The sequence below is a fragment of the Vulpes vulpes genome, chromosome 13 (genome assembly GCF_048418805.1).
Source record: "Vulpes vulpes isolate BD-2025 chromosome 13, VulVul3, whole genome shotgun sequence".
In the NCBI taxonomy this organism is placed as follows: Eukaryota; Metazoa; Chordata; class Mammalia; order Carnivora; family Canidae; genus Vulpes; species Vulpes vulpes.
In genome coordinates this window covers 159651490-159670335 of record NC_132792.1, presented here as the reverse complement: position 1 = coordinate 159670335, position 18846 = coordinate 159651490, and the positions used below count along the sequence as shown (strand labels likewise).

The 18846-nt window shown below is 42.5% G+C and overlaps 1 protein-coding gene across 5 annotated transcripts in view; it reads left to right on the top strand.

Annotated features, from left to right (window-relative positions):
- The window catches only part of KDM5B (lysine demethylase 5B), an 86925-nt gene that overhangs the window by 1608 nt on the left and 66471 nt on the right, over positions 1-18846 (top strand). Inside the window, exon 1 of one of the 5 annotated variants that reach the window (XM_072733634.1) lies at positions 990-1087. The exons of 3 other annotated variants lie outside the window; for them this stretch is intronic. In XM_072733634.1, the coding sequence (XP_072589735.1) occupies positions 1067-1087 (21 nt within the window). In that variant the 5' untranslated portion in view covers positions 990-1066. Of the gene's footprint in view, positions 1-989; positions 1105-18846 lie in introns of those variants that run through there. One more of the 5 variants, XM_072733637.1, reaches the window with a different exon arrangement.

The window sequence follows — 18846 nt, the reverse complement described above, 5'->3', positions numbered from 1 at the left end:
CGAGGTAGCTGAGGTGCATGAGGTGGTCCAGGCGGCCGAGGCAGCGAGGTGGACGGGGTGGATCACGTGGATGAGGCGGATGAGGCGGCCGAAGCGACCCAGGCGGCCGAGGCAGCGAGGTGGGTGAGGCGGATGAGGCGCTGAGGTGGGTGAGGCGGACGAGGCGCTGAGGTAGCTGAGGCGGATGGGGCGGGTGAGGAGGCCGCGCCGAGCTGGCCTTTCAGTGTTGCCGCGTAGCTGAGCCTGTGCCCCGCCGGGAGGGCGCCCGGAGCGTGCCGAGCACCCGCAGTCCTGTGGGTTGACGGGGTTCCGGGCTGGTCCCCGCAGCGCGCGTGGCCGGGCTGTCCTCCGGGCTGGCCTCGCGGCGGGAGGAGCCCGGGGCGCCGTCCTCGGCCTGCCCCCTGCTGCCGCACGCCCGCCGGCCACCGTCTTGTGAGGCGGGCAGGGCGCCGAGGCCGCGGCCGAGGCCGGCGGGTGAGGGGGCGCCGGGAGGCCGCGCTGGAGACCCTCGTGCCCGCGCTCCCGTCGTCCTTTGCGAGGCGAGCTCGGTGCCGCCCGGGCAGCGCCCGCTGGGAGGAGCGCAGAAGGGACGGATCCTCCCAGGAGTGGGAGCCCGGGCAGCGCCTCCTCGGACGGGGGTCAGGGACGGGGTCAGGGACGGGAGGGTCTTTGTCCTTGGGGCCGCCCGGGTCCTGCCCCACGAGGCTGTGGGCAAGTGGCCGCAGACCCCAGGGCCCGGGAACTCCGCCGTCCGGCCTGCGGCGCCCGCGCTGCTCTGCGACTTGTGTGCGGAGGCGGCGGCGCCGGGGCGAGCGGGGTCGGGGCGGGGGCCGGGCCGGGGCCGGGGAGCAGCCCCACGGCGGGTGGCGCCTGCCCTCGTCTCCGAGTCTTTACTTAATGGCGTTTCCACACGTCGCGTCCGCGGCTGCTCTCCGTGAGGCTCCCGAACCCTCGTCCCTCTGAAAACTTGGGCTTCACGGAAATTTGAGGACCTAGTGAGGTAAATGCGGCGAAGGGAACACGCTCAAAAGACCGATCCTGAACGGGAAGTTCAAGAGGAGCGTAAATGTCTTTCGGATGCCATCGCGTACGTAGGACAACCAGGTGTATTTCCTGGGCTTTAGAAAAAAATTTTTTTTGACTTACAATTAGTCCGACTTCTGGTTTTGCTGCCTTTAAAACGTACGTTCTCATTTCCTCCTTGATGTGCTTAGATGTCTTTTTAAGGACAAATTTTCCATCTTGCTTTGTGGTATTTGGAAATGGTTAATATTAGGAGCGTAACCATTAGGCAAAAAATAGTTGGCTGCCCGGCGAATGCTTTTTTGGGTCTCTCAAGTGCGATTGGAATATACTTGATGGCTTTAGTAACTTTCTTTGTTGCCCTCAAACGTCTAACATTTGGCCATAGATCGGCAGATTCCACATATTTCTTCTTTGCCAGTGTCCAAATTAAGAGATTTAAATCAAACCCCAGATGGCACAGTAAACACATTTTTCAGCTTTAACTTCCTGTGGGTCATTATTTTGATCCCTTCATCTTTATAGCCAAAGCGAAAAACTTTCAAGTGTTTTAACACAGTCAGCGTCTTTGAGTGCGCCTGCGGGTTCTACCATTAGGAACAGGGAGGAGCTTGAATACGCGTCTTTGTCTGGTTAGAGGCGTTAATGACCTAGAGCTCCTTGACTCCCCTCCCAGCCTATCAATCTCCCTAATTTTAGGTTTGATTGACTTTGACCTAACCCTCTCTGTTGTTTTCCCAGTTCCTTTGGTGTCCTGGAGTTTTTCTCTTGATTGTGATTCTTTAGTCACCTTAGGCCTCTTAACATTTGGAGAAAAAGGCTTATCAGTAGAAACTTCTTTCAGCAAAAGAGAAACTTACAATTACTTTAAAAAGATAACAGCTTTAGGGACGCCTGGGTGGCTCCGTGGTTGAGCATCTGCCTTGGGCTCAGGTTGTGACCCAGGGTCCTGAGATGGAGTCCGGGGGGGGGGGGGGGGGGGCGGGGGGGCGGGGGCTCCCCCCCCGGCTCCCCCCGCAGGGAGCCTGCTTCTCCCTCTGCCTCTGTCTCTGCTCCTCTCTCTCCTCCCCACCCCCCGTGTCTCTCATGAATAAGTAAATAAAATATTACAAAAAATAAATAACAGCTTTATTAAAATGTAACTCATGTACCATATAACTCATGGATTTAAAATGTTATCAGTAGTAGTTTTAAGTAGTTTCAGGGTTGTAAAACCATCACCAATGTTAGAACCAATCACAAATGTTAGAACATTTTCATCACACTTAAAAGAAACCCTGTTGTGCTCACTTATAATTGCCTTTTTTTTTTTTCTTTTAAAGATTTTACTTATTCATTAGAGACACACACACACAGAGGGAGGCAGAGACACAGGCAGAAAGAAGCAGGCTCCATGCAGCGAGCTCAATGCGGGACTCGATCCCAGGACCCCAGGATCATGCCCTGGGCCGAAGGTGCTAAACCGCTGTGCCACCCAGGGATCCCCTATAACTGCCTTTTAAGACAAATTTAGAACCATACTACTCAGAAGAAAACCTTTTTTTTCTCACTTAGGAGGCTGAATTAAGTCCTATAGGTGTAGCTTGAAAGTGTCTGTCTTAAAGTGAAAACAAACTCCATTTGTTATTAGTCTTTGAATGGGTGTTTAGCTGAATTTGACTTTGCCGGTGGTAAATGGTAAATTGGTCACACTAGGAGCCATGAACCTCTCCACCTAGTTGTTAACTTTTACTGAACTAATCAACAAAATTAATAGACTTTTAGGATAGAATGTGAGTGATAGTGCAAAAAGGTGAGGCAGATCAGCTTAAGATTCATACCACCACCCCCCCCCCCCAAGAAAAATTTCCCTACCAGAGATTACAGGATTTGTTTTTAAACAGGCAACCTAAACCTCTTTAAAGAACAAAACAAATTGAGAATTGCCTTTGAAAAGTATTAGTGTTGTGTTAAAGTTGGGATTTATATTCTTTCATTATTGAGATACACTGATAAAAAAAATTAGGGGAAATTTATTAGCTCTCAACTTCAATCTTTGTCTCAAAGGTCCTTAATTTTCTTTCTGATGTGTTGGCCTAAATTTAAGAGTATTTCTGTTTGATCAGCAGAACTCGTTTATTTGCTTAATTTGGGGGACAACAAAGTTTAGGATGTTTAGGGTACTTTAGTAGGCAGCTAGAAATCTTCCAGTGAGGTAATTTTCCTTTAGAAAGAAAAAACAAGGGATCCCTGGGTGGCACAGCGGTTTAGCACCTGCCTTTGGCCCAGGGCGCGATCCTGGAGACCCGGGATCAAATCCCACGTTGGGCTCCCGGTGCATGGAGCCTGCTTCTCCCTTTGCCTGTGTCTCTGCCTCTCTCTCTCTCTCTCTCTCTCTCTCTCTCTCTCTCTCTGTGACTATCATAAATAAATAAAAATTAAAAAGAAAGAAAAAAAATTCATTGTAAACTATTGGATAAAAAAAATTGAATCTGGTTTATGTGCTATAAATGGGATCTTTTTCTAGACGTTTGTAACTTCTTGTCTTAATTGGACTACATTAAAGGTTGACTATAGAGAAGGATAAAGGGAGAACTCATACCCCCCTTCACTGCATGAAAGTGCTAATTAGGTTCATAGATTTAGGTTCTAGGAAACTTGTGCACCTCTTTCCAAAGGACGTGTATAGGTTTAAAAAACCAGGAACCTGGAAAATCCTTGCTTTCCTCCTTATACAGACCTTTCAGCTTGAGTTGTGTTGAGTTGGTGGTGTGATTTTTCCTTGCTAAGAGATTTAGATATTCTCTGGAGATTATGCTAATATACCTGTTTTAAATGCAGAACAATCTCAAAAAAAAAAAAAAAGTGGAATAAATGTTGGGAATTGAAGAGTTGTCTGTACTTTCCTTTCTGAAATTTTAAGTTTGGGTCATTGGAGGAGGAATCACCAGAGGCAAACTGATGAGTCCCTTTGGAGTAAGTGGGTGGGTAGAGTGGTTCTTTGGGATAGCCGTATCACTTGGGCTCCTCAAATTTTGCTTTATATTAAAGTTTGAGAAATTTCTAACTGGGATTTAAAATCTGATTTGTGATAAGCTTTTTTGAAACCCGATAATTGTATGCAGCATAGCAAGGACTTATTAACTGCTGTGTCTTAGCATGGGATTAAAGAGAAAAATTAAATGAGATGCTACCTTTGTACGCCTCCAAAAATTCTTCCAAAAATGCTGCTTTTTCTGTCATTAACTGTTAGATGATTTCTATGGTGAATGTGCTTTTTATAACCCCCAAGTTTATGAACCAGACTAATGAGGAAAAGCTGCCGCCAGGGCAGTGAGACATCTCTGTTCCATAATTGTGTGATGTTTGGAACAAAGATGTGGAATTTGACTAAATGCATTCTTATAAGTTCTCCCCCCACCCCTTTTTAAAACATTCAGATCTTTCATTGGAAATCACTTCTCAAAGTATCATTGCCTTACAACTTTAGGCTGGGCCTAGAGTCATCCCATTTGTACTTTTTTTTTTTTTTTCTTTTTTCATCATATGAACTTTCTTTCTGGATGTAAAGTTTAGTTACTTTTCCAGAGCTGTCACTTCCAGTGTGTAAAGTAAGATCTTTTTATTATGATAAAATAGCTTATTCAGTTGAGCATCTGCCTTTGGCTCAGGTGGTCCTGGGATCGAGCTGCACATCAGACTCCCTGCTTCGCAGGGGAGTCAGCTTCTCCCTCTCTCTCCGTTCCCTCTGTCGCCTCCACCCCGCTCATGTGTTCTCTCTCTCACACTCTCTCAAATAAATGAAATCTTAAAAAAAATTTTTTTATTATGAAAATACTCAGACACAAAAGCATAGGGAATGTAGTAGCCCCTTTAGCTATTTTCCTGGATATAGAAAAACAGCAGATTAGCAGCATTGGGATTGAGAATAAGCTAGTGACCTTCAGTTGTAAAGAAAATTTCGCTTAGCTTTCGTCCTATTCAGGGTGTGAGTGAGCTTTGAGCAGTTAGGAATGAGGTTTCTAGCCTTTCGTGAATGATGGTCACTTTGCTCAATTAGAATGGGGACTGTATTTCTCAAAAAAATCTTTTTTTAAGGATTTTATTTTTAAGTAATCTATCTATCCAACACAGGACTTGAACCTACAACCTGAAGATAAGACTTGCAGGTTCCACCGACTGAGCCAGCCAGGCACCCTTGTATTTCTCAATTTTAATCAGTGGCTTTGTTAATTTATTACACATTTCTTGGAACCTGTGCAGAAATTTGACCTTCAGGCCAACTCCTGGCATCCAGAAGTTTGGTGGTGGTGGTTGGGGAGGGCATTCTCTGCAAGCATCTTTCCATTGTCTCTGTCCATTTCTCTGTCTGCCAGGATATCTCTACTGTTTTCTCCCTTGGTGGTGGTATAGCTACTTCATTGTAACGTGGCTTGGGACAGGCATGCTAATATTTGCACCAATTACAATTACTATAGGGGAGAAGAATCTGAAATTTCATTTGGAAAAGGAGTTTTAAGGAAATGAGAAAAAAGGGTCTAATGAGTTGTTGGTTAGGTTGTTAGGTTCATTTTTGTGTGAAGAGTGGTAGTTTGGCCTTAGCCTTGATGGTGCAGTTTCTGCTTCAGGAGAATTGTTGTTAAACATTTCTGTGGTTTCAAAAGTTTAAAGGGAACAGTTTAAAAATCAGGTCATTTAAAAATATTTTGTGTCAATAACTCCTTAAAATTTAATTGCTTTCCCCACCAAAATAATAACTTAATTTCTTAGATAGGAAACTAGTTAAACAAGGCCAAGCAAATCACATATGAATGGTTTTTTTAGGACTTGATAATACCATTTAACTTGGTAATGTGTTATTTTACAATAGATGTAAAATTTAGAGAACATTGTACATAGGTAAAAATAAGTTTAATCAAGGGGAGTGGATGTAGATTATTTTTTAAAAGTCTGTTTATTCTTTTAAAGATTTTATTGGGGGGCGGGGAGAGAGAGAGGGAGAGATATCACTAGCGGCAGGAGGGGCAGAGGGGGAGAGAGAAGCAGACTCCTTCCTGAGCAGGGAGCCCGTTGTGGGGCTCGATCCTGGGACTCTGAGACCATGACCTGAACTGAAGGCAGACACTTAATGGACTAAGCCACTCAGGCGCCCCTAGAGTCTGTTTCTTTATTATGCAAAAGGAGGAGTAGGGTGTTTCTAGATTTTAGGAAATGAGTGGGTAGAGTCTTGAGTCTAATTCTGTCACGACCTTGGACAATGTCATTTTTCTCCAATGTATGCCTTCTCATCTGCTTTAAGGGGATCCGACACTGACCTAGGGCTGCTGTCCAGATTAATTAATTGATGGATTGTAAGGAGCTTAAATCCTAAAGCTTTATTTGTTCACTGCTAAGAAGAGTCTGGGGACAGATTTAGCGAGACAGGAGCTAGTGCCAAATATGTATCCCTCCTTTTCCCCTACAGTGAAGGGATTTTTAAAAAGTGAAACTTGAAGAGTCAAAAGTTCAGCATCAAAACTACAATGTACAGACTGTAATTCTTCTGTTGGCCTACATGAAGCTTGTTTATTCCTGGATATTTTTAAAAATAAGTGAGATTAAAAAAATTAGTGAGATTCAAATCTTTTTTCAAGTACAGCTATTACAAACTATTTCAGAAAATTTACAGGTGCATGTGTTATGTGTGTCTTGTGTAGTGTGCCTGTTCAGGCAGGAGTTTGTATTAGGTGAGCTTTGTGTTAAGAAATGTTTAAAATTATTTAAGTTTCTCTAGTATGTGATGGCTGTGATGCTGTTGAAGCCCTGCAAATGGAAGACCTTATATCTTACCTAACAATTTAAATCCCAATTCTTGCTAGGTAGGAAATTCAGTCAGTAGGTTGTGTCTTTAATATTCCACGACTATTTTTCTTCTAAAGTGGGGAGAAAGGTAAAAAGGTGGCAGGGAAAATGTTTATTTTGGTTCTCAGCACAGAACCTGAGCCTTTAGTAAACAGGCAGATTTAAGAAAAATAATAAAGCTAATGAGAACTCCCATACAGACCTGGATTTCCCAGGTTTTGTCTGAATATATCTTGTTATTGGACCTCATAACATTACCTCTTAAGTGGATCCATATATACTGTGTTTCTACTACTGGTTTTTTTTTTTTTTTTAAGGAGAGAGCGCACAAGCATAGGTGGGGCAGAAGGAGAGGGAGGGAGAATCTCAAGCAGACTCTGTGCTGAGCTTGGGGCCCACTGTGGGACTCAATCCTGCCAACCCTGAGATCATGACCTAAGCCAAAACCAAGAAGAGTTGGAGGCTTAACCCACTGTGCCAACCATGTGCCCCTGGTTTTCTTGTTTTTATCTTGAATCAAGCAGTTTATTCAGTATTACTTTCTAGATGTTTATATACATTGAAGAGTTTTTAATATAAATTTTAAGTCTTTAACTGTTGAGTATTTTAGTTGGGAGCATGCATGTAGCCTAAGATTTCTCTTTTGAGGTATACTCCTTATGTGGCCTTAGGCAGATTTTTGTGCATTCCTGTGCTAATTCTTGCCATCTCATTGGCTTGACCAGATTGTAATGTTCAGAGAATTGTGTTGAGCACTTGGTTGGAACTTTTATTAAGCACATATTCCTATGTGGCATACATATGCCAGACTACAGATACTGAAATGTTCCATTTTACTCTAATCTCATAACTCCCGAAACAAAGAACAAATCCCTATCAAACCCACATAATTACAAGGTCTTTAAGGCAAGATCCTCCCAATTTTCTTTGTGGTTGTACCAACTCATCATTTGGTGATATTTAAACCAGATGGTAACGTCTCATCTTTGCCAGTCTTTAACTTGGAGGAAAGAGATGGGTTAAGTGGGATCTCTTAGGATTTGTATTATGGTATCTTTATTTGTGAGACAGGGTGAGGGAGTGGAGATGAGAGACAGGTCTACAAGGAGTCTTTGGAGTGTAACTTCCATTTTGTAAAATTTCAAGTATTCCAGGCTTTTTCTTCTCCCAGAGAGGCTCTTCTCCGGTAGTAATGATGTATTTTGGATAAATTGAGAATAGCCACCAGATTTTCCAGTAGGAAGCTGGCTTCAGGATTTGTGTAGGGTGTGGGTTTAGGGTTTTTATTTTATTTATTTATTTATTTATTTATTTTTTATTTTTTATTTATTTTTTATTTATTTTTTTGGGGGGTTTAGGGTTTTTAAAAATTGTACTTGATGGCAGTCCATTCTTCTGGCTGCTTCTCTCTCTCCACGTTTTTTCCACTGCTAATCTTGTGGCTTTTGCATTTATAAAATGTATCTTTCACTTATATAATAATTGCTTATCAAGATTTTTTTGAGAGGAACAGAGTTTAGCATTTGACTTAGGATCCAAGGTAATTTGTTTTTGGAGGTTGGTACTAGCTAGCTAGGAGATGACAACTTGAAGAGAACAGATTTGATGGAAAGAATACTAGAGTAGGAATCAAACAAAACATTTGCTGTCTGATGTGTGTTCCACTGTTGATGTGTTACCCTCGAGCTGTTAGCTTTAAGAGGGTCATGACTATTTTCAGTTTTTTATTCCATTAAACTTGTCTATAAGATGGGGATAATGCTGGCCCTGTTTTATATAGTGAGGCTTAAAAGAGGTAAGTAAACATACTCTAGGTCACCTCACTATTAAGTGGTGGAGTCAGGATTTGAACCTAGAGTTACTGCACCTAACTACCATTTATGTTGCCTCGTAGATCCATAGTTAACGATACAGTTGCGATTACATGAGACAGTTGATGAAAAATTATGAATCTTTTATCATTTTATTATTTGTTATTTCATTATCTTTATATTATTCTTTTACTTAAACATTTTTTTCTTTTTCCTTTTTTTTTTTTTTTTTTTTTTTTTAGAGATTTTACCTGTTTATTTGAGAGAGCGAGTGCATGAGTGGGGTGAGGGGCAGAGGGAAAAGCAGACTCCTGGCTGAGCAGGGAGCCTGTCTCAGGTCTTGATGCAGAGACTCCAGGATCGTGACCTGAGCTGAAGGCAGTTGTTTAACTGACTGAGCCACCCAGGTGCTTCTAAGGTGACACAACTTTTAAAAGACAGTTTGGAGACTTTCAAACCATGGCTTTATTACTTCCAAGTCCACTGTTCTTCCTACTGATACACAGTGGCTCCCTTAATCCACTAAGTCGCCCAGGCGCCCTTATAGTGGCTCCCTTAATAGGTCCCAGGAATTAGGCAGCTCTTCTCATATCCCCTTACAGACCTTTCAGGAAGAAGAGTAGTTTTCCCTGGCTTCCTTCTCCCCATCTGAAGGGAAATCAATAAAATTAGTAATGATGTCAAATGATATTAGAATACCGTTTCCTGGACACCTGGGTGGCTCAGTCAATTATGTGTCTGCTTTTGGCTCAGGTCCTGGGTCCTGGGATTGAGTCCTACACTGGGCTCCCTGCTGAGTAGGGAGCCTGTTCCTCCCTCTTCCTCTATATGCTGCTCCCCCTGCTTGTGCTCTCTCTCTCTCTCTGTCAAGAAGAAACAAACAAACAAAAAAAAACAACAAAAAACAAAAAAACAAAACCATTTTTCATTTTGTCTATCTCTAAAATTTATGAAATTTTAAGTAAATCCTATGTCCTCATTTTTTTAGTTTATTAATATGTATGAGCTTTGCATTTCATGTATTATTGGTTGCTTGACTCATTTATATGGAAACTCCTAGGGACCACCTAGGTTCAACTGGAAGAGTATTTAGGACTTAGGCCCCCTGAATATAGCCCTCCCTGCCCATGAAAATCATCCTGGACTCCACCCCAGAATTGAATTAGAGTCATGTGATGCCCATATGTTTGAATTTTAAGAAGTTCCTCTGGTCATTTTAAAACCCAACTGGGTTTAAAAAACTACTGGTTTAGGGATCCCTGGGTGGCCCAGCGGTTTAGTGCCTGCTTTCGGCCCAGGGAATGATCCTGGAGTCCTGGGATCAAGTCCCGCATCAGGCTCCCTGCATGGAGCCTGCTTCTCCCTCTACCTGTGTCTCTGCCTGCCTCTGTGTATCTCATGAATAAATAAATAAAATCTTTAAAAAACAAAACAAAAAAACTACTGGTTTAGATAGATCCCTGATGCGGTTTATGCAGTTGTTAATATAAGGAATTCTCTGTCTGTTGACTTTGAATTAGTAGAATTTCTCAGTTCTACTACCAGAAACTAGGGAATTCTTTTTGTCAGCTTTGGTGAATGAAGAAACGAATTGGGTTCCTTGGGTTTGGTTGTGGGTTGAGTTCAATACATTTAAAGATTTTTATTTACTCGTTTTTAGAAAGAAGAGCATGAGTTGAGGGGTGGGGCAGGCAGGGAGGGAGAAGGACAAGCTGATTCCATACTGAGCTTGGAGCCCTACCCAGGGCTTGATCCCATGATCCTGAGATCATGACGAGCCTAAACCAAGAGCCGGACACTTCACCAACTGAGCCACCCAGGCACCCTAGTTCAGCACATTTATTGATGTATCAATAAGGGCTGGGCATTGTATTAAGAGTTTTAGAAATGAATTACATAGCTTTGACTTAAAGGAACTCACTGTCTATTGGTGAGAGAGATCTACAGCTAGATTACATGGTGTGATGCGTGTCGGTAATGGATATTGTGTTAAATTTTTTTTAAACAATTTTATTTATTCATGAGAGACAGAGAGAGAGGCAGAGACACAGGCAGAGGGAGAAGCAGGCTCCATGTAGGGAGCCCGACATGGGACTCGATCCCTGGTCTCCAGGATCAGACCCTGGACTGAAGGCGGTGTCAAACCACTGAGCCACCCGGGTTGCCCAAATAAAATCTTAAAAATAAATAAATAAATAAACCCCGGAAAAGTAGATAGTAGAAAAGTTTTTATAGTTTTAAAGTATAAAGTTTTTATGGCCTTTTGATACCAGGTAGCCATTCAAATGAGGACCACTTTTATTAGGTTGCAATTTCTGCATATTTTAGGCTAAAGTGGATTATCTTTTAAATCAAATTATTATTAAATGTGGCAATAAGTGTGAAATAAATAAGGCAGTTAATAGTGGTATCTCTACAGTAATAACATAGCATGGTTTGAGATCTATCCTAGGATAAATTTAAGACCTTTGGAGATAAGATCTATTTATGTACCATTGTAAGTTGAGAATGGCTGTTAGTGCACCCTTTTCTCTTTCAAGGAGGTCTATTAACCTTCAGACATGGTCAGAATTATAGTGGGTTGAGTAGAATTGCATGTTGCCCTTATGTGAATATTAAATGATCTAGCAGGGGGATGAATGGAGCAGCTTCCTAACAATTTCTGTTCAAGCCCAGGGTTCAGTCTTTTACTTCTTTTTTTTTTTAATTTTTATTTATTTATGATAGTTACAAAGAGAGAGAGAGAGAGGCAGAGACATAGGCAGAGGGAGAAGCAGGCTCCGTGCACCGGGAGCCCGATGTGGGATTCGATCCTGGTGTCCAGGATCGCGCCCTGGGCCAAAGGCAGGCGCCAAACCGCTGCGCCACCCAGGGATCCCCGTCTTCTACTTCAAATATGGCTGTTAGGAATTGTATAGGCTCTAAAATTATTTCCACTTTTAACGTTAGGCTTGCAGTTAATTGCAGCAAGGCTAAATAGCTGTTAAATGTTTGTATCCAGGAAATGAATGGCTTACTATTTATTTATTTATTTATTTATTTTTTTAATTTTTTTTTTTTTTTTTAAATTTTTTTTATTTATTTATGATAGTCACAGAGAGAGAGAGAGAGGCAGAGACACAGGCGGAGGGAGAAGCAGGCTCCATGCACCGGGAGCCCGATGTGGGATTCGATCCCGGGTCTCCAGGATCGCGCCCTGGGCCAAAGGCAGGCGCCAAACCGCTGCGCCACCCAGGGATCCCTATTTATTTATTTTTAAGACTTTATTTGGGGCAGCCCTCATGGCCCAGCGGTTTGGCACTGCCTTTAGCCCGGGGCATGACCCTGGAGGCCCAGGATCGAGCCCCACGTCGGGTCTCCCTGCATGGAGCCTGCTTCTCCCTCTGCCTGTGTCTCTGCCTCCCTCTCTCTCTCTCTCTCTCTCTCTCTCTGTGCCTCTCATGAATGAATAAATTAAAAAGAAATCTTAAAAAAGACTTTATTTGACAGCACGTGCGCACAAGCAGAGGGAGAGGGAGAAGCAGGCTCCCCTCAGCGCAGGTCGCCTGACGTGGGGCTCCAACCCTGGACCCTGGGATCATGATCTGAGCCAGAGGCAGATGCTTAATGGACTGAACCACCCAGGTGCCCTGCCCCCACCCCGCCCTTTTTTAGTACAATTGCCAGATGTGTCTTTAAATGGAACATCAAGCAAAACAAAGATTTTGTAGTCATTCAATATCTTCTCAGAGACTCAGGCTGATTTTAGTGTCACTACTGTCCCTTTCGTGACCGTGATTTTGAATCTTGGAGTGTCCAGTTTGTAAAGTATTAAAGCTGTAGAACATGTGTTGACGGATTCAGTGAGGCCTTAATGTTAGCGTGTGAGCTGTTTACCTTTCCCTGCCCTTGGTTCCCAGGTGGGTTTGGGTGTTGCTGAGGAGAAGGTTGTAGGGGTAGAGTCCAACTTTTTTCCTCAACCCCTTCCCCTGACCAATCATTTCTGGAACTTTTCTCTGAAGTATGCCAGTTATCTTTTCTTAACCTCGGTAGCCTCGATTCTGTCTTGGTAGCCTCAATTTTCTGTCTTTTCCACACTGGGATTGTGCTTATGAAAGAAAACAGTCAAAACTACTTATTAAATTTCCTTGGGGAAGAAACTGTGGTAGTGTAACCACTTGATGGTAACATGGCTTGGGATAGGCATATAGAAGTAATATTTGCCCCGAGTATAATTGCTGTGGGGAGAAGAATCTGAAATTCTGGTTCCGTTCAGTGACTTTTGTGTCATGAGATGTCTGTGAATGATCTGAAAGAACGCTTTTCTCTTAAATTTTCATGATGGACCTCTCAGCCCGTTTGAGTGGAAGATGATTTGTATTAGTAGGGATTTACCTTTCTTATTGTCTTTCTGGGTAATTGTTAAAAGGATGCTTCCATATAGAGGCATATAGGTAAGACTTTGGGGAATATTCATAAAAGTTTGTATGAATCACTTTAGTAGGTAACTTTATTAGACATCTATTAGGCACATTTTGAAAGAGTAAGGTCTTCATGTGATCTTGTTATTCCGTTACTCATATTGTTTATAAACAAAACGGTGCTTAGCTTGTTCCTATAAAGTGGCCTGGAAAGGAAAACACATCTTTTTGAAGTTTTGGGAGGACCATTTTCCATGGTGTCTTCACACGGTTTTGACAATAATAAATTTAAGTTATTTAGAGGTCCTGCAAATACAGGTTGTTATTGCCAAGTTTTTTTTTTTTTTAAGATTTTTTATTTATTCATTCATAGAGACACACACAGAGAGAGAGAGAGAGAGAGAGGGGCAGAGACACGGGCAGAGGGAGAAGCAGGCTCCATGCAGGGAGCCCGACCTGGGACTCGATCCAGGGTCTCCAGAATCACGCCCTGGGCTGCAGGAGGCGCTAAACCACTGTGCCACTGGGGCTGCCCGCCAAGTTTTATGAAAAGTGATGAAAGAGGACCTCACTGGGACTGATGCTTAAAACATGGCATGTTCCTCTTTTGCCAGTGTGTTTTCATTTACTAATAGATACTCCTCCATATTTTTAAAAATTTTTTTATTTATTTATGATAGTCACACAGAGAGAAGGAGAGAGGCAGAGACACAGGCAAAGGGAGAAGCAGGCTCCATGCACTGGGAGCCCGACGTGGGATTCGATCCCGAGTCTCCAGGATCGCGCCCTGGGCCAAAGGCAGGCGCCAAACCGCTGTGCCACCCAGGGATCCCGATACTCCTCCATATTAATATTCTTTTAAATAAGGTGTCTGTGTAACTGAAAACTAATGGCTTTTACCAGGCCCTGCCAATTTATAGGAGTTACAATTTTAACAAAGGTCCTTAATATCTTAGTATGACTGTTGTTGTTGTTTAAATTTATTCACTTGAGAGAGTGGGCAATAGAGAGCATGAGACCTGTGGGGGGAGGGAGAAGCAGATTTCCCTTCTGAGCAGGGAGCCCAATGCTGGGCTTGAACCGAGGACCCTGGGATCATGACCCAAGCTGAAGGCAGATGCGAAACTGGCTGTGCCACCTGGGTGCCCCTTTAGTACAACTGTTAAATGTCCCTGTATGTTTGCAAATGATTATGGTGGCATTTTCAGGATCTTTTTGGTGGTAGGGCTTTTAGGGAAGACTGGATTGACATTGATAATGTCTTTTCCAAAAATGTTGGCATTACACAAATAGGTTAAGAAATCCTTGCTAACAAATAGAGAAAACAGTGGAGGAGCTGCTTTTTAAAAAATTTTTAAAAAGATTTTATTTATTTATTTATTCATGAGAGAGAGAGAGAGAGAGAGAGGCAGAGGGAGAAGCAGGCTCCATGCAGGGAGGCCGATGTGGGACTTGATCTCAGGACCCAGGGTCATGCCCTGGGCTGGAAGCAGCGCTCAACCGCTGAGCCACCCAGGCGTCCCGAGGGACTGCTTTTAAAATCTGGATGGATAGAGTTTCTTGGGGGGACAGATTGGGAATTCTGTAGGAATTAGGATTATTAAGGCAGTTGTTTCCAGGGTTTGGGTTGAGGACTGACTCTTGAAGTGTTCAAGATCTTTTTAGCAGGTCTAAGGGAACTTGCTGTTTTCAATTAAGCATCTGTAACCAGATTTTCTTTATATATATATATTTAAGTTTGTTTGTTTGTTTATTTATTTATGAGAAAGAGAGAGAGAGAGGCAGAGCCACAGGCAGAGGGAGAAGCAGGCTCCATGCAGGGAGCCCAATGCGGGACTCGATCCTGGGTCTCCAGGATCAAGCCCTGGGCTGAAGGCAGGCACTAAACTGCTGAGCCACCCAGACTGCCCCTATTTTATCTTATTTTTAAGATTTTATTTATTCACGAGGGACAGAGAGGGGCAGAGACACAGGCAGAGGGAGATGCAGACCCTCCACCCCCACCCCCCCTGCAAGGAACCCGATGTGGGACTCAATCCTGGACTCCAGGATCACACCCTGAGCCGAAGGCAGACACTCAACCACTGAGCCTTCCAGGCGTCTCATGATATATTTTAACTAAAACCAGATGCTACAGGTGATTGACAGACTATAGAAGAAGATAGGAAAATCCAGTTTATTTCTATTTGGCCAAATCATTAAAGAGATTTGCAAAATATATGCAACATAAAACAATGTTACTTTATTATTTTTTTTGCTTACGTGAATTCATTTAAAGCATTTTATTTTTTAAGTTTTTATTTATTTAAGTAATCTCTACACCCAATGTTGGGCTTGAACTCTTGACCCCAAGATAGAGTTGCATGCTCTTCCAACTGAGCCAGCTAAGTGTCCCTAAAATATTTTAAATATCTGTTGTGATCAAAGTGAATAGATAAAAACCATATAGACTATAAAGCTCTTTTGAGGTCCTCAGTTTTTAAGAGTTTTTAGAGCGATCCTAAGGCCAAAAAATTGAAGTTGTAGTCAGTAAGAAGAGAAACTTAGTTTTGCGAAGGCCTAACCCATTTGAAATCAATCGGGGTGGGGGATGGGGGGCGGCGCCTGGGTGGCTCAGTAGATGAAGTGTCTGCCTTCAGCTCAGGTGGGCTCAGGTCATGATGATCCAGGGTCCTGGGATACAGCCCCGCAGCAGGCTCCCTTCTCAGTGGGGAGCTTGCTTCTCTCTCTTCTGCTCCCCCTGCTTGTACTTGTACTCACTTTCTCTGTCAAATAAAATCTTTAAAAAAAAAAAATCTAAGATCGATGCATGTGTAAGCGGTACAGTGATTACTGAGGCCATCACAAAACCAGTAGAGGGTTTAGTAAAAACTCCCAATTATCTGTTGCTTCTGGGGAGTGAAATGAAAATTTAAAAGTGTTTCCTAGGGATCCCTGGGTGGCACAGCGGTTTGGCGCCTGCCTTTGGCTCAGGGCGCGATCCTGGAGACCCGGGATCGAATCCCACGTCGGGCTCCCGGTGCATGGAGCCTGTTTCTCCCTCTGCCTATGTCTCTGCCTCTCTCTCTCTCTCTGTGTGACTATCATAAATAAATGAAAAATTAAAAAATATATTAAAAAAATAAATAAATAAAAAATAAAAGTGTTTCCTAAAGGGAAAACAACAGATTTTCCCATGTAACTAATAAGATCAACTAAAATGTACGAAGTAGGCCTTTTTGGTCTTATTTTGTCATTTTATTAGTTGTATAAAATTTATAATAAACAGATGATTGTGTTTTTGCTTTAACTTTTTTTGCAAGATTTTGAGAGAGAGAGTGTGTGCACACATGGGTGGAGGGGCAAAGGGAGAGGGAGAAGCAGACTAACTCTGAGCAGGGAGTCCCGTGACTCAGGGCTGGATCCCAGGGACTGTGGGATTAACACCTAAGCCGAAGGTAGATGCTTAACTGACGGAGCCACCCAGGTGTCCCTGTTTTTGCTGCTTTTCTTAAAGATTTTATTTTTTAAAGATTTATTTATTCCTGAGAGACACAGAGAGAGAGGCAGAGACACACAGGCAGAGGGAGAAGCAGGCTCACTGAGAGGAGCCCGATATGGGACTCGATCCCAGGATCACGCCCCAGGCCGAAGGCAGGCACTCAACAACCACTGAGCCACCCAGGCGTCCCTTAAAGATTTTATTTATTTATTAATTTTTAAAAAGATCTTATTTATTTATGAGAGACACAGGCAGAGAGAGAAGCAGCCCTGCAGGGAGCCTGATGTGGGAGTCGATCCTGGGTCTCCAGGATCCCACCCTGGGCTGAAGGCGGCGCTAAACCGCTGAGCCACCTGGGCTGAGCAAAGATTTTATTTTTAAGTAATCTCTACATCCAAAGTGGGTCTCGAACTTAAAACCCCTAGATTAAGAGTTTCATGGTTTACTGACTAAGCCAGCTAGGCACCCCCATGTGTTTTGATTCTTGAGAGCTGCCTTTGGGGTCAGAAGTTTGGAACATAAAACATAAAAATTGATCAAGTGATTTTTAAAAATCGATTTAATATTTTTAAGAACTGTTATTTTTACAGAAAAGTTGTGAAGAGTTCCCATATATTCCCTCAACCTAGTTTCACCTTTTATTAACAGCTTATATTATTATAACATATAATTAATGAACTGATACTGTTATTAATGAAAGTACATTTTATTCATATTTCTTTAGTTTTTAGCTAATATATCTCTTCTGTTGCAGGATCTCATCTAGGATACCACATTACATTTAGCTATCATGTCTCTTTAGGCTTTTTTTTTTTAGCTCTTGTACTTTCTCAGACTTTGTTTCTGATGACCTTGACAGTTTTGAGGAGTACTGACTGGGTATTTTATAGGATGTGCCATTATTGGGATTTATCTGTTGTTTTTCTCATGGTGAAACTGCGTATATGGGCAACTGATTTTTTAAAAACTTTTTATTTTTGAGTAATATCTACACCTAAGGTGGGCTTGAATGTACAACCCTGTTATCAAGAGTCACGTGCTCCACTGACTGAGCCAGCCAGGCGCCCCTGATTTTTTTTTTTTTTTTTTTTAAAGGAGCCAACAAGGGACGCCTGGGTGGCTCAGGGCCTTGATGCCAAGATCTGGGAACCAGTCCCAGTTGGGCTCCCCACAGGGAGCCTGCTTCTCCCTCTGCCTGTGTCTCTGCTTCTCTCTGTGTGTCTCTCATGAATAAATAAATAAAATATTAAAAAAAGAGTGGGGGGGACAACAAGAGGCTCACCTCACCTGATAGATATTTTACCCATATCTCATTCCAGTTAGAAGCATGACATATTTTTACTAAACTATTCTCTTTGTTTACAAAGTCTTAGCAAGTTCTTCATTGGTAAATTTTACCTGTCAGATCTTTTGACTTTTTATCTTTAGGTTTGTAGAGACATTTAAATTTCCTGACTAGAATTTTTACTTGTTCAGGAACATTTATGAACATCCTCAGTACTGTTCTGTGAAGGTAATTGTAATTTTAAATTCCTCCTTAAAAAGAATTTTTATACTTATATCTGGTTTCTATCTGTAGAGCCAGAATAAGCTTCTTCTTTTTTTTTTTTTTTTTTTAGATTTATATATTCTAGAGAGAGTTGGAGAGTTGGCACACACAGGGGAAGGGACAGAGAGAGGGAATCTTCAAGCAGACTCCCCAATGAGCCCTGGAGGTCACTTAACTGACTGCACCACTCAGGTGCCCCTAAGCTGTCATTCTTAAGAGTTTTAAGCTGCTGTGATCACTATTGTCAGGTTGATTTCTTTCTTCTGTAACTGCAGTATGTAAAATATGACCATTGAATGAGGCTAAGACAAACTCCCTAGAAGGTATGGGTCATTTTTTTAAAAAATTTTAAAAGATTTATGTATCTATTTGAGAGAGCAGGGCAGAGGGATAGAAAGAGGCTCTCAAGCAGACTCCCCACTGAGGGTGGAGCCCACCTTGGGGCTTGATCCCATGACTCTGAGATCATGACCTGAGCTGAAATCGAGTTGGAGACTTTAACCGACCGAGCTGCCCAGGCACCCCAAGGTATGGATGTTTTGTTGTTGTTCTAAGGAGGCTCCATGCCCAATGTGGAAACCATTGGGGGACTTGAAATCATGACCTGAGATCAAGACTTGAGCTGAGATCAAACCAGAAGCTTAACTAACTGAGCCACCCAGGTACCCCTGGATGTTTTATTTATGATGAGTATCATTGGAAAGTAAAGGAAATAACCTAAATGTCTGATAATAAATTTTAAAAAGTATCACTGCAATGAAA